Raw genomic sequence first — 17,861 nt, 5'->3', positions numbered from 1 at the left:
ATCAATACTGGAAAAACATCCATGATAGTATGTTTTTTTATGGCTGAACTTTTATATCAGCTGATCTGGAAAGTTCACAATAAAGTTTAAAATCCAGTTCAGCAGGTTGGATGGTCTTTAGAAAGTTTCTAACAGCGAGGATTAAAGAGTTCTACCAGAGATGAAATGAAAAAATGTAAACAACAGTGTTTCCTTTCCAGATCAGTGTCTGACCGATGCAATGCAGCCAGAAAGTTGTTCAGCAGGAAAACTGCGCCATCGCTCGCTCGTCCTCGTTCACACGCTTGGGGAGGAGTTCATGGTTCCTGGGAGCAGCTGACAGACAACACACCTAGCACAAACACATGAACAGGTAGGACTTTGTTTTAAAGCTGAGGCTACTGCAGTAACTGTACACTGAGATTATATGAAACAAGATTCTGCACTCTGATGTTAACAGCCGCTTTAATATCTAGTAGCTCACAGTGTGTACAGCACAACAATCAGCACAGAAACATGACATGGTGCTGATTGTAATTGTTGTACGGAAGCCCTGAGGGGGTAGGGACAAAAAGATTGTGTTGATTTTCTACGTCAGATCTAAATAGTTTTCTCTCCTGTTTATGTGTATGTCTTGTGGCTGAAATGAGTATTACAACAACAAACATTGAAAACAATCACGCAGCGAACAAAACTTTTCTTATTCACAAAAAGAAACTTAGAAACCTGTTGAGTCTCTGTAACTCATTTTATAACAGTGTAGACCTTCTTTATGTGATAAGTGTCCTGACATCACTTCTGTTATGATTGGGCTCTATACAAAGAAAACTGACTTTAATAAAACTGATCACCATGACTTCTGTATTTATAACCACATGTGTAGTTTAATATTATCTGAAGGATGAAATGATTCTTTAAAGCAAACCAAACAAACTCCAGTTATACGACAAAGACAAGACTGATTTTATGACACTCTTACAACAGAAATGCTCCTTTGTGACCTTTCACTTTATTTCTGACTGATTTATAAACATTACAAACCTTAAAGGAAGATCTTCTTCGTGCTGAGTGATCTACCAATCTGTCCTGTTTTAATAAAGCTCTTCTTCCTCTAATAAACCTGTCTCCTCTCTGACAGGGAGAAGATGATCTGGATCCTTCTGCTCGTCGGCCTGACCTCCTCTGTCTGTGGTTAGTAGGACTGAAACCAACAATTCATTTCATTAACGATTAATCTGCTGATTATTTCTTCCATTAATCCAATCAAACTGTTTATGAATGTAAAGAAAGTTGTGAAAAATCTCCCATAAAGACTTCCAGAGGCCAAAGTGACGTCCTTAAACTGCTTGTTTAGTTCAACCAACAATTAAAAACCAAACATTATTTCATTCACTGTCATATATTACAAAGACAAACAGCAAACCTGCCCATATGAGAAGCTGGAAGCAGCAAATATTTGGTTTTGTTTCACTAAAAATGACAATTAATGTAATATAATTTCTTGGAATGAATTAAATGGATGAATCACACACTAGTAGCTCTAGTGGTTAGTTTATGTGTAAGTCTCAGTACATCTGACAGAAATGAGGTGAAGATCGATGTCTGACTCTACATAACGTCTCTATTGTGCCTCTCTTTGCCCTTTCTCTCGTCGACAGGGATGTTTGTCTTGAAAAAGACTCCGACCTTCTATCAGGCAGAGGAGGACGATAACATCACCATCGGATGGGACAGTCCCATCATGTCCCTCACCATTCTGCGTTGTTTCTTCCAGTCAGAGCCTCTGAAGCTTTTCTATGAAATGGTTGACGGTGTGGAGTCCTCAGAGTCTCAGCATCAGCAGTTTGCAGGACGGGTGCAGTGTGACAAAGACGTCCTCAGAGGAGGACGAGTCAGACTTCATATGTCCAGAGTCAGGACTGATGACTCTGGACGTTACTGGTGTGATCTGGCTGCTAATTATGACAAGATCAGGAGAAGATGGGGGCTAGAGACCACTGGTAAGCTCTTTAAGTTGATTTGAAATGAAAAGCAGAAATGCTCTGTGCACTGCAGCACTGTACAATGGAAGTGTTACTGTCATACTAATACACATTTGACCCCATAGAACATTTTGTACTGAATGTGGCCCAGACCAATGATGGAGAGAGCAGTGATGTGTCCCTCAACTCATCAAAGTCTCAAGTGGCAGCAACTAAAGGTCAACATGGTAAGCTGTTACCATGGTTACTCATTAAGTAACACTGTATAAATATCGCATGAAGTTTACCTTTTAACTTTGATGCATAAATCTGATTACAAGGTAAAACATTTCTCTAGTTTGGTCCATAATTTCTCCCAGTTTTACTTTAATGTTGTACTCAAACAGTTCAATGATCTGGGAACATACCTTTCCTTAGTGGTTGAAGCTTTCTGCATTTGTCCAAACGTTCTTGCTGTGATAATGCTCCTCCTGATGTCACATACAGTATAAAACACTGGTGTTGTGTCTTCATGCAGGTGCAGGACAGCCACCAGGAAGCCCAAAACATGAAGTCATAGCTCCACTATTAATAGTAGCTGTGGTTTTTGTTTCTGTAATCTTGGCAACTTGGACATTTCTGACAGCATGTGCTTGTGAAGACCGAGGACAACAGCGTATGTCTGCTTTATTATTTGTTTTAATGGAACTTGTTCTGATTTATTTGTGCCCATTGTTCACCTGCACTTCCTGTTTTCTCATGTCAACCATACAGCTCAAGACCAGGATGGACGTTACATCGTGCTTCCGATTGAGATAGAAAACGAGGAGGAGTTATTTAAGTGAGCTGATTCAATGTCCCCATCCTGACCCACTCCAGATGTGAGTGGACATTTGGCTGAGCTGATTTTGGGATCCTATTTCACTTTTTACAGTCTGGGTTCAAACTGCTAGAATGAAGCACTAAAATGAAGGTAAAGTTACGGTTAATTATCCTCTTCCCTGTCCATGGATGCTTGGATTCATCCTCACAGTAACAGCTTTATAACAAGTGGGTTTCTAGCTACCAGAGACAAATATGTATATAGTGAGTTTGTCTTCTTTTTGATTTAAGTGTTTTCTACGTCTCACTGAGCCGACCTGATACAACTTGCAGAGACTTGAACGAGTCTCACACTGGACTTTAGATCCCAAATAGGTTTCATTAGACTGGAAAGGCAACGTCGCCACAAGCTAACATGACAAAGAGCAATGTATATGTGGACACCAAATGGATTACATTGTGCTGATGCCATTATGTGAACAAATTATGACTCGCTACATAGTCAAGATAAAATGCATTATCAGTGCTTAAAAGAATCACAAAATACTGTATCTATAATCTGAGGAAACATCAAAACATATCTAAAAAGCAATGATTTCTTTAATAATGTGATCTGTTTGCTTTTATATATTTATATATGGAAATGTGTCCTTTTTCATTACTATGCAACAATAATACAGACTCAGTGTGAGTATTTCCAAAATACTTGTTTACTGTGATGTCCATATGTCAGTTTCTGCAAGTTGATTCTTATACACTCAAACAAGCCTGTGCTCCACTTGCAGCCAAGTTACTAATCACACATACTTTATTGCATATTCTTACTCTAAGTATGCTGTAATGGTATATACAGTATTTACACATATAGATTTCATATATTTAACACAGAATATTTTCATCTCTTCTCTTTTTTTGTGAGGGAGATAAAAAGAAATGAGGGAGAGAGGTGCAACAGTGGTCCAACTCCACAACCCTTAGATTCTAAATCTGAAGCATTTGTCTTTTATATTTATTATTGTTATATTTCTGCATTTTAAATTGTCTAAAGAAATGTTTTAAAAGCACTTCTGACTTTGTGAAGCACTTTGTAACTTAAAACATAAAATGTGAAAAATAAAAAATAAACTTTGCTATTATCTAACTGTGTAAATGTATTGTGTGCTTGTAGGGGCATGGAGGGATTGTGTTTTCCCATTAGTTTTTATTATAAACAAAAGCATGACTTCCTGTGTACCACAACAGTTTATTATTATATGAGGTGGACATGTTTCTCAGTATTAGTTCAATAAAGTGCACACAGTGCAGATCTCAGATCTGTCTAATAAGTGATAAGGCATCTTATCAAAATAATAAACATCATATTCAAGTAACTAAATATGCATTCAAGTGTTGAAAATGTGTTTTGGGTATTTCTGTTCCTTGCCCCACTTTATGAAATATGATTGAGAATGTGTGATGCATGCTTTGGTCAATCTGGAATAGTCCTTCAGGTTCTTGGAGGAAATTATATATTTTTTTTCAGGTCAACATGAAGTAAAGATCAGTGTGTGGGTTAGATATCAACAGAACTCTAATAGTAAAACTATGTAGTTTTATACAGTGAATTCCCCCTGCTGCAGTTTAAGCTGCTGGCCACCAACGTCCTGTAGAGGTAGATACAGGTAGGCACAGATAGACAGGTAGATACAGGTAGGCACAGATAGACAGGTAGATATAGATAGGCACAGGTAAACACAGATAGACAGGTAGATACAGGTAGACACAGGTAGACAGGTAGTAGGTGTTGCTGAGAATCTCCGCCCACGTTCGTCAACAACTTGGTGAGCTATGGTGAGTTGATTCAGGAGAACAAGAGTCTACAGCCTCCCCAGCTGTTCTGTGAGGCTGTACTTAGGAACAGTGGAGCTTTGGAACTAAACACTCTTAGTTTAGTGTGTTATATTTAGTGTATTGTACAGGTAGGTGGCGCACTCATCTCCGCCTCCGGGCGACAGAAGCGCGTAAAGCTGGCGCTGATGTGAGGCGTATGAACGCGCGAAGGCAGCGGGACTAGAAAAATAGAAATAATACCAAATCAACAGTTCAGTCAGTCAGGGAGCAGAGCAAAACATAGTGGTATGTGGGAGCATCGAACCCCCACTCTGCCTCTGAACCACAGCACCCCTCTAAACCGCCTCATTATTTGGAGGAAGATAATTAAACTTCATGACCACAGAGCATAAAATAATCTGTAGTCTTTACTTCACATCGAAACTATAAATTCTGATTCTGTTTTATAACAATAAATGTCTTTATTCGTTAATAGAACTCCCCTCCCCCACTCACAGACTGTTTCTCTTTCTCTCTTTCTCTTTCTGTTTTGGGTTCATCAACATTCAACAAACAGACATCCTGCACAGTCCGCTCAAAGATCGTTTCTTAAGAAGGATTCAGAAGGATTTGGTCTAACTGAAGACAAACGAGGTCAGTTGTGTATCCTTTATTCATAATGCTCTTAATCATAAGTTGACTTCGGTTGTAAAGATTGAGTCTGTTTAATTATCTTTACGATGATGTATGAACAATAATGTATGTGAGCCATTAAACAGCAGGAACAGCTGCACATTTCATATGAAGAATGTGTGTCCTGGTTATATTATCGCTCTTGTTCTTCATTTCAAGGGGACATATTCACTTTGTACTCCTTGCATTACCAATCGTTACTTCAGATCAGCATAAAGTAGGATATGATTCTTGTTATTGTGATTGTTATTGTTTATTTACAGTTGTCTTTCCCTTATATGCAGACAGTATTTATGTTGCTGCCTAATGGAACAAAATGTTGATTCCTTAAAACAGCTAATTGTTTACATCGGTGTTATTCGGTAAAGTAATAAAATACTCAGAAAACACTGACAACACTGAAACTCACTGAGACAAGGAATTTACGCCCATTTGGTCCTGCTGTATATTTGTTCACCACTAGGTGGAAGCTTTGTTGCCTCTTAGATGTCCACATATTTTTGGTCACATAGTGTTTTTATTATATTTGAAGCTAAATTTGGTTCCGTTTCATTTTTAATTATGGAATCACACACATCAAATATGTTGGATTGTTTTCTTCAGCCAGCAGCAAAGCAGCTCAGTGAACCCCCTGGATCCTCATGTTGACACGTTTTTATAGTGGAGAGTTTATCTACTGACGCCATCTTGTGTCAGAAATACATTACTGCAGCTTAGACATTTTTAAAATTAAAAAAAAACAGACTTTACATTATTGTGGTTGTTTTTATCATCAGCATTGAGTCTTGGTGTGCAGTGAGGAAATGCTTTGGTCAGCTGTGTGTAATAATCAGGATAATAAATACAAAGGAGTGTTGTAATGACTACAGACAGACTGTAGATGTTTGTTCTGGTACATGTGAGGACTGAACTTTGACCTCATGTGTTTATGACTCTTCACCGCTGTCTCCTCTCACAGGGAGAAGATGATCTGCTGGATCCTGCTGCTCATCAACCTGACCTCCTGTGTCTGTGGTTAGTTTCCACCTTCACTTTATTATCCATGAAGAGAAAAGTCCAAATACACTTTCAGACTTCCATCTTTCAATCTGTAAGGAGGAAGGCCTCTACAGCACTGAGAGCATCACTAAACTGTCCACAGAAACATCTCTAGATGGAGTTTAAAGGCTCACATGTTAAAGTTGTCACTTTGTCTGGTCCTCACTTTCCCTCTCTGTCTCCTCAACAGGAACATTTGTAGTGAATGTGACACAGACCTCCTATCAGGCAGAGGAGAACCATAACATCACACTGGAATGGACGTTCACAACCAACACTCAGAGTTCCCTTAACTTCCTTTTTATCTACTGTAGACTGATTACTGATTACAAGATCTCAGTCCTGTATGATCTAGATAAGGGTGTCGAGGTCCCAGAGTCTCAGGATGAACAGTTTAAAGGACGAGTCCAGTGTGACAAAGACGTCCTCAGAGAAGGACGAATCCGACTTCATGTGTCCAGACTCAGGACCGAAGACTCGGGCCGGTACCTGTGTAACGTGAGAACAAATTATGGTGCGAGCTCTGAAAGATGTCAACTCAGAGTCACTGGTAAGTTGATTTTATAGAACTCAGTTAGTAAAAGAGGACTCAGAGTCTAAGACTATTAGTTTGGTGTGTTAGCATGCTAACATGAGCTAATTAGCACTAAACACAAACTAATAGCTGAGCTGAGTTACTTTAGTGTTAAGTTAAATTCCTCCTGAGGGGGACACGGATGGACAGACTGATATTTCCATCCACAGAGCTGCTGCCAGCGGCTGAAACTGTCCATCATAACGACCTGGAGCCATGAACCAGGAAACAGAGAAAATCAGCAAATCCTCACATTGGAGAAGCTGTAACTAGATAATGTTTGCTGTTTAACCACATTTTATATAATGTCCTTTACAGCAGCTGCTGATGAGCCCAAACCTCAGAGACCAACAGAGAGTCCACAACCAGAGAGTCCACAACCAGAGAGACCACAACCAGAGAGTCCACAACCAGAGAGTCCACAACCAGAGAGTCCGGGAATGATAATCCTCTATGTTGTACTGGGACTGGCAGCAGCAGCAGTTCTACTGGCTGTCTGTTGTTGTTACTTTAGACGAAACGAGAAACAACCCAATAGGGATAATGTTGAGAAAGGAAACGTCTATGCAGCTGTATAAATGTTGAGTTTTAAGTGTCAGAAAACTATTTGTAATATGAAATGTATATTTTTCTGTTAAATGGTGTTCATGTTACTACAGGTTTAAGTTTAAATGAAGTTATGTAATAATGTAATGTCATAAATGAAGTAATGTTAATGATGCTTCCACTGTGATCCCAGATGTTCCATGTTTGATGTCAGACAGTTAACATCAGAAGTAGAGCAAAGACATCTAAACAGCCATCGTCTGATTGATCCTCCACTGTAAGCTCTCTAAAATGTCCCAGTTGTTTGAGTTGTCAGTGTATGAAGAGTTTCTCAGAGGAATCATTCACATTGAGCTGTAAGTTGGTTCACTCATTGATCGCTCTGTTCTCCCTCCAGCTGTTATCAATCATCAGTCTTAAACAACGAGTCTGAATCAACAAGACAACAGAATTAGAAGAGAATTGTTCATTATTATAATACAATGCACTGACTTTATACTGTTTATAATGTGTACATATTGTAAATAAATCTCTATATGAAAGAAGTATTTTAATAGTCTTTAATAAAACATATTGTATTGTATATATTTCCTATTGAATGCAGTGATTGTACATGTATATGTGAATGTGTTTGCCTTCCTCCAGGCAGTCCATTGAAACTTGAGTCAGAGCATCCATCACAGTGAACATCATGTCTCATCATGTGTTCTACTGTAGCTGTCAGAGCTGTGCTGCTGCAGTTCAAAGTGCACATTGAACTTCAAACTTTGATTCATCCACTGATTTAATCCGACAATGATGTTGCTGTTGTTAAAATAGGTTTGCAATAATTAATAATAATAATAAATAACACTGTATGGTCTTCCTGCAGATTTATAGAGTATCTGTGATATTTCAACAGTTTCTCTTTGTCTGTAGAGATGTAGATTATCAACAAAGTACATGTGACAGTTCATGAACATACCCTAACCATAATTTGTTTTTGTACCTAAACCTAACCAAAACTTAACCACAGTGATGTAATATCAGACAATATCAACTAATAAGATGTTGAAATATTACAAATAATCTATAAACTATGTGTAGCAGGACGATCCAAATAAAGAGTTATCCAATAAGTAATAAGCCAATTAGCGTGTCTTAAAACATATTTTATAAAATAATTTTTCTTTAGACGTCCTCGGCTCTGTGTGTATACATATCTCACACTTGACTTGAATTCTGGATCCAGTATGTCTGTATCTCTTATGAAGATCTTTCTCAGTTCTCATCTTACTAAAATAAAGTTCAGCAAGTAACCAGGCAGCATCTGTTCTTTGTGTTCTTCACACTTCAAACCAACAGATTCTGTAAATCTGATCAAACTCACTTCTTTTGACATCTAACAGGAGTTTTTTGATTGGAATAAAATCTCTGAATATTCATCTACCCAAACTGCAGGAAGAGAAGATACAATTATTATTCAGCTTCTGAGTCTTAAACACCAAATCATCAAGTAGAGATTCACCCAGTTCACTGAGAAACATCTTCTGGACAAACAATGAAAGGAACGTCAAAAAACTTTACTGAAGTCAGGAACAAACACAACATAGACCTTTATTTTCATTTAATTCATCATTTTATTAAAGAAATAAAATAATGAGAAATAGGACATGTTAATATTTGCATTATATTTTAAACAGACTCCCCTTGAAAACTATCCATGGATCACAAACTGCTTGTTAGCTACAATCAAACTACATTAACCACGTACAGCACGTACCAGCATTAATGTTAAATACTACTTTTAAATATAACTTAAAGCCCAAACTTTACATATCTGTGCAAAAGATTATCTGTCGAGAAAACAGTCAATAAAATAATTGGAAGACTAAAATAATTAGAAGGTAGATAAAATAAAATAAACAAACACAAATAAACATCTGAAATGGATTAAAAATAGTTAAACTATATGATAGGACTGTGTATTGACAGGGAGCTGATACATATCACAAGACAGGGTTTACAATTATTACAATATGTTGACAAAATGAAACCACTGCCACAGATCATGTAAAGTGCTAATTCAAATGCAATAAAGTGTTTGTGAGAATCGCTACAATATCATGAGATACTCAATCAATACTGAAGTGTATTGATATTTTCTTACACCCCTATAGATTACAGTTTCAGTTGCACAACAACACAATAAAAACATTGTTACAGGTCAGACCACACAACAACAGAAAGCTGTAGTTCTGTTGATGTGTTCAGTCTGCTGCTCCCAGACCAGAGGATCAAGAAACTCATGCAGGGACAGTAACACAGTAATTATCGTTTGTGTTATTCTGAAACATAAAAACACACCTTAATGTCCTGCTATATACTCAGAATTCTGGATTCTGATTGGTTAGAAGGTGTGCATTAACTTTAAGTAACCAGACAGTATAATAACTGGAAAATTCCAAAATAAATTTTTATTGTGTCTTGCTCTGGCCCATATGTTAATACCATGTCTTTAGCTAGCTAGAGGTAGCACAATTAAACACATTAACCAAAGCTAGCGATTGCTAATCTCTAGCTTTGGTTAATGTGTTTAATTGTATTATTCTCCTGAAGGAGTGCTAATGTAAATTAAGGAACAGCTCATAGTAGGGTAAAATATTTAAGGTGTATTGCACTTATTTTGTTTTAATATTAAAATCATTCAGCTTTAAATTGTTTGTTTGTTAGCCACCTGCTAATTATCTTTAGCTAGCCAGCTAGCGCTAACTTATTAATGCCTTGTTAGCCTCTGTAGTTAGCTGTGTGTGTGTGTGAGGCAGGCTTTGGTTGTCATGGCAATCAGGGGAGGCCACAGCAGCTGCGCCGAAAAACGTACAGAAGAATAGTAATAAGTATAGTTTGCAAGGCACAATAATAATTAAGCTTTACATCTTTAAATGTAAATATTAATCACTTAATAAAACAATCTTAATGTCAACTTCATTTAGCTCAAAGCACTGCACGGCTGTAGTGTTTGTACAGTTGTTGTGGAGAGTTTACAGGAAATAAAAAGTAAAGCAGTACAGTAGTACTACAGCCAGAGCTAATGTACAGCAGCAGCTAGTTGTTCCCTGGTTTGGTGGCGGTTGTCTCTGTTGTTGTTTGTCTGCTGTAAAGAGATCAAACAAATATGTGTCTGTTATTCATTTGATCAGAAAACATTTTTACTGAAGAAGAAAACTAAATAACCAACAGATTAAAGTAAAGTTAAAGAATGTTCATTCATTTACAGCATTGTCTGTTATTATATTTCTAACATGCCTCTTGAAGGAGTTTTTATTAGTTTAGAAATGGCAGAATAGGAATAGTAGCTTTTTAAAGTGAGTTTGATGATGTATGTTTTTGCTTGTTATTACCACCAGATGGCGTCAATGTGATGTGATGTCATTAAATCCTACTCTCAGGTCCTTTAAGGTCACACAGTTCAAACACTGCAAACTTATGTGTGGAACCTCATGAGGGCGTATGTGTAGCAGGTATGTTCTTAAACAGACAGACGTGTTTGTCTGAGTCATCAACTGTTGATGTGTCTATAGAGGCTAGTTCAGCAGCCCAGACACTGATAACTGCAGTAGAATATCAGCAGCACTTTTCTGTTCATTAAAAACTGAAATTAATCTGATAAAAACCTTCTAATGAACCAACTCACCAGTGACTCTGAGTCGACATTTACCAACGTTGCCACCATAAGTTGTGAATACTTTACACAGGTACAGGCCCGAGTCTTCAATCCTGAGTCTGGACACATGAAGTCTGATTCGTCCTTCTCTGAGGACGTCTTTTTCACACTGGACTCGTCCTTTAAACTGTTCATCCTGAGACTCTGTGATCTCGACACCATCCCTTAGATTATAGAGGACTGAAACCATGTGATCAGTAATCAGTTCACTGTAGATAAAAAGGAAGTTGAGGGAACTGTCAGTGTTGGTTGTGAACGTCCATTCCAGTGTGATGTTATGGTTCTCCTCTGCCTGATAGGAGGTCTGTGTCACATTCACTACAAATGTTCCTGTTGAGGAGACAGAGAGGGAAAGTGAGGACCAGACAAAGTGACAACTTTAACATGTGAGCCTTTAAACTCCATCTAGAGATGTTTCTGTGGACAGTTTAGTGATGCTCTCAGTGCTGTAGAGGCCTTCCTCCTTACAGATTGAAAGATGGAAGTCTGAAAGTGTATTTGGACTTTTCTCTTCATGGATAATAAAGTGAAGGTGGAAACTAACCACAGACACAGGAGGTCAGGTTGATGAGCAGCAGGATCCAGCAGATCATCTTCTCCCTGTGAGAGGAGACAGCGGTGAAGAGTCATAAACACATACATAGTGATGTATATCTTTTATATGATGACACCAGAGGTTAAACTCTGCACCATCAGCAGGAAACATGGAGTTGAAGAGGACATTGAGAGTTCAATCCAACATCTTTGATGGTTACTCAGTAAAACAATCATCAGATGAAGTTTGATTAAATGTGTTTGTGTGAATCCACAAATAAAAATGAAACAACAGTTTCATATATAATAAAAACACCATGTGCTGAAAGTATGTGGACAGACAAGGAAGCAACAACAGCACCAACTAATGGTGGACAACCTGCTGGTTGTACCAGGTGTGAGAATGAGAGAAAACTTGACCAACCTGTTCTAGGTACAGCATATACTGTGTTCAACACATATGTTGTCAGTGGTTGATCAACTTTTTATAACTATCTTTAACTTTACTTATATTAACTTTATTTTAGTTGTTTTAAGGAATAAAAATGTTTAATAAGGGTTCAATATAAATACTGCCAGCATATAAAGGAATGATAAATAAACACAAACAACGATGCTGATCTTACAATATAAGAATCAGAGCCAAACAAGTAGATAAGTCCCCTTGAAATATGTTAAACAAACTATTTAATCCTCCAAGTCAAGAGTCATACACCATCTCGTGATAAAAAGTTTGAAATGCATCAATAAAAACAGCAGGTTCAGTAAACATGATGTTTTATCAGATCAGGTGCATTACAATATCACAGTTAACAAAAGGATAAAACTGCTTGAGGAAATCTACAAATGGCATTATGGACAGATCAACCACACTGAACAACAAACGTCTGGGTACACACATCTCTAACAGTGTCCCATACAAGTTGACCCAGTGTGTCCAAATCTGAACACATCAAACGTTGCCATTTCAAAATAGAGAGTTCATCAAAATCAAAGAATTAGTAACATTGAAGACTGGATGGTTGAAAAGGGCAGGTCAACATATATTAACAGTTCATTAACTAGTCAGATTTATGAAGTTACACATGCTGCCCAGCCTTAACAGCTCTACTCTTCAGTGTCTGTGTGCTTTGTCACCAGAGAAGGGGAGGGGGGGTTGGGGCACTTCACCTCTGGGTCTCCCTTATATGGAACAGACAAGGAGGGGATCCACTGTCATACCTCGACTTTCTTCGAAATAACGCACATTTCATTCATAATATAATAAATACAGGCCTATAATACATAGAATATATATATAATATAATAAATACAGGCTTATAGTTCATGCACATTTTTGTTTTTCTGAATTGTGTGAAATCGCTAACAAGAAGGGGCTCTCGCCCAGGGTGTCATTCAAGATAGAACCGCACTGAACACCAACATCAATATAGGATTCATTACTCACCTGGCTGTCTGCAGTTAAAACAAACGGGTGGTCATCGTCTCTCCGTTGTTCCAAGTTCCACAGATACTGTACTGACAGAGAGACTGTGGTTCAGAGGTAGAGTGAGTCGTTCACTAATCGGAAGGTTGTCGGTTCGATCCTCCCAAATCCCAAATCCAGTTGCTGTTTGTCTTTATCACGTTGCTTTCTGACAGCAACAGAAGTGTCAGTGAGTCAATTCACACACGGCTGCTGACATCACGGACAGAACACGGTCCCAGAACAGGGAAAGCACAGTCTTAAAGACACAGGCACCCTGCAGCCTACACAATCCAAACTAATTTACTCTACTGTCATTATAACGATCCAGTAACTACCTAACCTTCCACATCCCTCGTTAGCACTAATAATGCCACATCTGGTTTCTTGTCCTTATAAACTATATAAACAGTTTAAAACTAAATGGTAAGCCTGAAATGATATCAGAGCTGCCAACTCTCACGCTTTCGCAGTGTGACACACGGTTTTGCCTGTTTTCACACGCACTCACGCCACACATCCAATTTCTCACGCAAAAAAAAAAAAATCCGATCTTGGTCCGTTTCGGTCCCCTGCAGCTTTTACCGTCCAAAAACAATGTTACTCTATAGTAAACAGAGACTCGTCAAGCACTAGGAGCAAGCGGGAAACGGCCGCTCAAGCTGAAGCCTTTTAGTTTTAGACCCGCCCACAAGCTCCTCGATTGGCTCTGCTGTTTGTTTGTGATTGGCCGTCCCCGCTGTCACTCCATCTTGCTCGCACACCTGTCTGCTGCAGTTGCCCAGGTAACATCAGAGGTTTAATTTACATTCACGTTTGAATCGGTGTCCACGTGCGTATGTGCGTGGGTGTGTCCAGAATGTTTTTTCTATATTTACATTTACATTCTTTACAACCAGTCAACCAAAAAGGGAACAGTAAACGTAAAAGTAGCGATAGAAAACTAGAAGAACTACTATTGTGTAATGGGGGCGCCCGCCGGTTAGTTCAGTCGGTAGAGTTGCTGCGTGTCATCCCCTCTCTCTCCACCCACCATCACTGTCTCCCTACAGCTGTCTCTATAAATGAAGCCATCAAAAGGCCAAAAAAAATACCTGTGTCCCCCTCACCTCTGAAATCAAAATGTGGTCCTTGATCTGAGCTGAGAGTATGTAACAATGAAATGTCGTCCAGTTGAGTACTCACTCTGTTAAACTTTAAATCTTGATATAAATGATTTGTTTGTGCGTGTGAACATGATTTAATGTGGTGAAATCTGTCATAACAAGCAGCAGGAGAGCACCTTGTTAACCTGGTGGTATACTGCATGCTCACAATATCAGTTTAATACCATTCTAATCAACATATCAATCAACCTACAGGCACTAGGTCCAATCTTAAACACTGGGCTATGAATAAGGCTTTATTGTGATACAGGCAGTCATTGAGGCACAACAATAGTTTTCTGGTTGAATGTTCAGCTCAAGTCTAGAAGGCCCTACAAGTCATGATGCCGAACATGAATCAGAATAAGTTCAGGTATTGCACATCTTTAGCAGACCTCCCAACAATCCACTAGAATGCAGGAAATCACATCTACTTAATCCAAAATGTCCTGTGGGTGGACCTTCAGCTGGGTACAACATCAAATGAATTCCAATCCTCTGATATCTGAGCCACCAACTTGTGTGGCTGCGTGCGCGGCATCGTTTTGGTCACACCTGACAAAATCTCACTCCAAGGTTTTTTGAAAAGTTGGCAGGTATGAAAGCATATGTTACATGCGATGAAAAAAACCTACTGGTGTCTTCATCAGGTGCAGTTGAGGCAAGAACTGGTGGAGAGCGACTGAATCAGAGACAAAGTACATATAAGTAATCTTTTATCTCGTCTTTATCACAAACGTTACTGACCTTTTGAAGTTCTTCTCTGCTCTTCTCTGTTCACTGACACAGTCGAGGAGGCGAGACGGAGTTTTAGGTGGTTATAGCGCTAAAGGGTGGCAGTGGCCGGAGTGCGCATTACGTAGCGGTTGAGCACTATCATAAAGAATCAATGGGGGAGGTAGTAGTTCCTCTTACTCAGATAGAAACAAAAACAACAGCAAAAAAAAAATAATAATAAAATAAAAAATAGAAATGCCCATTATCAATGTTCGGTGGGCGGAAACAGCCCTTTTAAGGAAGAGAGCCTTTCACATTTCCCTCTATAAAGAACTGCGACTGTTTACGCCAGAGAGACGACAACTTCAACAAGACCCAGCGGTTACTACAGAACCATCTCTGCCATCAGGTAAACATTTATAAATATGATCTCTCTACAGGACGTTGGTGGCCAGCAGCTTAAACTGCAGCAGGGGGAATTCACTGTATCAAACTACATAGTTTTACCAGAAAACATATATTTTAACTCGCGTTTGTTCTTGTGTTGTACGGAGCCCCTAAAGTCCCAAAAGGTAACATTTGTTTATCTTATGGCCACAAGTTATTATCTTATGTCTTTATAGACATATGTTTGCTGATTGCTATGTTATTGGTGGGAGAGCTGGTGGATAAAACACGGCGGACAATCAGATTTCAGCAAGAGCAGCAAGAGTTTTTCTTCATACAGTGACAACTGAAACCACTGGGACATTTTACAACCTGAAGAAATATTTAAGATATTTATGAAAAGGCTCAGGTCAGTCTGTCTGATGATGGCTGTACAGTCTAGAATTTGAGAACATTACGATTTATCACGAATGTTCATGTGCTGAATGAGAACTATTGCTACTACTACTCCACCTCTACTTAACACTCCCTCAGTGACTCAGTGTACATTTACTGTGTCCTTTCTACACAGAGAGGGGAAAGTAACTATGCCCCCCTCTGGTAACATTCTCTCTGCCTCATGCAGGCTGTTTCTCACTCACTGAGTGACTGAGTGAGTGAGACTGCTAAGTAGAGGTGGAGAAATCCCGAAGGTTACAGAACCATCTCTGCCATCAGGTTAACATTTATAAATATGATCTCTCTACAGGACGTTGGTGGCCAGCAGCTTAAACTGCAGCAGGGGGAATTCACTGTATAAAACTACATAGTTTTACTATTAGAGTTCTGTTGATATCTAACCTACACACTGCTCTTTACTTCATGTGGACAGTGCATTACTCTTTATCACTAATGACTAATCTTGTACCCATCACTGTTCTCTGTATCAAAGGGTTGGATGGACTTACTGTCAACTAGAAATATCCATCCCATGTTATTTATAAAGCTCTACTGTTCTAAAGCTTCCAAACTACCTTACATCTCTACTGTCATTATAACGATCCAGTAACTACCTAACCTTCCACATCCCTCGTTAGCACTAATAATGCCACATCTGGTTTCTTGTCCTTATAAACTATATAAACAGTTTAAAACTAAATGGTAAGCCTGAAATGATATCAGATCTGATCAAATGAATTTGTATTTCACAATATATATTCATCATTATTTCTTCCAGACATTGATCTGAGTACTGTAGATAGCCTGTAGCTCCATTAGAAGACCTCCTACTTTTGAGTGTTTTTAATACATATAAATAATATTCTGTTCTTTTTTACTGAGTAACCATCAAGTGAGGAAATGTGCATTCCAGTTGTTTTTCTTTTCTATTTTTTTTACATTTTAAATCGCTGTCACGCACACAGCATGCGCACACAAGCTCCTCCTTTACTACTCCACTGAGACAGACAGCGCGCACAGCAAGGGCACGAGCAGCAGAGTACACGTGGGCTGCTATTGTGATATGCAAATGTCAGATGACGTCACCTGAGCTGTCTGACACAGTGGCCTCTCCCACAGACACTCTACTGTGATGGAGACTGTGGCTCAGAGATGTTGGCGACCTCTCTGGTGTTATTGGAGACTTTATCAGTTACGGTGCTCAACGAGCAGCGGGTGCTGCTGTGAGTCCCTCCCCGTCAAGAAGCACTCACAGGCGGCCAGTCTCACAGTAGCAGTCCGAGCAGAGGAGACGAAGCTGCTTTCCTTACCGAGGAGTTGGTAACAATGCTTTCCTGTGGAACATGAGCGCAGATGGCACTAGGGCCGGGGGGCATGACCCCCTCAGATTCATAGTGACCCCCTCAGATTCATAGTGACCCCCTCAGATTCATAGTGAGCAGGGAGCACTCAACTGTGGGGTTACGTTGTTCAGAGCTCCAGGTTCCGACTTTCAGTGTAAATTGAACACACCATAAGCCACAACTCTCACAGACTATAGGGAATTCCTAATAGTACTACTTCTGTCATTTAAAATGTGAATTTCATTATTATTTTTTTCAAACCTTAAAGTTCAATAAGTAAATCTAAGGATTATTTCTGGAATAAAAATAAATAAATACAAATTTTGTTGTTTCCGTTTTTGTCAGAACTTTCCTTTTTCTTTACCCTAACTTATAAATGAAGCCTGGACGACATATTAAAAGAGACTGATGATAAACATGTCTACCTCATTAATACTCTTAATGTCCTAGTAGTTGTAGAATGAGCTCATTCAGAATAAGGCATTCATACTTTATAATCACTAACAAGAGTCAGTATGCTGCATGCTAATAGGTAGATAGTTAATGGTCAATATGTGAGCCTTAATATGAAGTGTTACCAACTTTTCTTCATGTTTTAATCTTAAAAAATGATTCCATTCAACTTATTGAAGGATTATAAATGTTCTGTGGTTGATGACAATTTCTATGAGCCAGAGAAGCTGAATAAATTAATCTCAAATATTCCA

General features: G+C 38.7%; 2 protein-coding genes across 36 annotated transcripts in view; one reads left to right on the top strand and one right to left on the bottom strand.

The window, feature by feature from the left end:
- The window catches only part of LOC127363555 (uncharacterized), a 135,758-nt gene that overhangs the window by 30,020 nt on the left and 87,877 nt on the right, over positions 1-17,861 (bottom strand). For 4 of the 16 annotated variants that reach the window (XM_051400164.1, XM_051400174.1, XM_051400184.1 and 1 more), the window contains exon 2: positions 11,670-11,725. The exons of 5 other annotated variants lie outside the window; for them this stretch is intronic. In XM_051400164.1, the coding sequence (XP_051256124.1) occupies positions 11,670-11,725 (56 nt within the window). Of the gene's footprint in view, positions 1-9,387; positions 10,556-11,669; positions 11,726-13,106; positions 13,810-15,016; positions 15,032-17,861 lie in introns of those variants that run through there. 7 more of the 16 variants (XM_051400177.1, XM_051400172.1, XM_051400175.1 and 4 more) reach the window with 6 other exon arrangements.
- Positions 1-17,861, top strand: part of LOC127363548 (anti-sigma-I factor RsgI8) — a 150,636-nt gene that overhangs the window by 65,776 nt on the left and 66,999 nt on the right. For 7 of the 20 annotated variants that reach the window (XM_051400138.1, XM_051400137.1, XM_051400147.1 and 4 more), the window contains one exon: positions 6,493-6,671. The exons of 5 other annotated variants lie outside the window; for them this stretch is intronic. In XM_051400138.1, the coding sequence (XP_051256098.1) occupies positions 6,493-6,671 (179 nt within the window). Of the gene's footprint in view, positions 1-200; positions 353-1,117; positions 1,171-1,637; positions 1,980-2,086; positions 2,189-2,478; positions 2,617-2,714; positions 3,904-4,598; positions 5,226-6,222; positions 6,279-6,492; positions 6,672-6,791; positions 6,853-17,861 lie in introns of those variants that run through there. 8 more of the 20 variants (XM_051400140.1, XM_051400149.1, XR_007884888.1 and 5 more) reach the window with 7 other exon arrangements.

The sequence above is a fragment of the Dicentrarchus labrax genome, unplaced genomic scaffold (assembly GCF_905237075.1).
Source record: "Dicentrarchus labrax unplaced genomic scaffold, dlabrax2021, whole genome shotgun sequence".
NCBI classification, from domain to species: domain Eukaryota; kingdom Metazoa; phylum Chordata; class Actinopteri; family Moronidae; genus Dicentrarchus; species Dicentrarchus labrax.
This window is presented reverse-complemented; position numbering and strand designations above follow the sequence as displayed.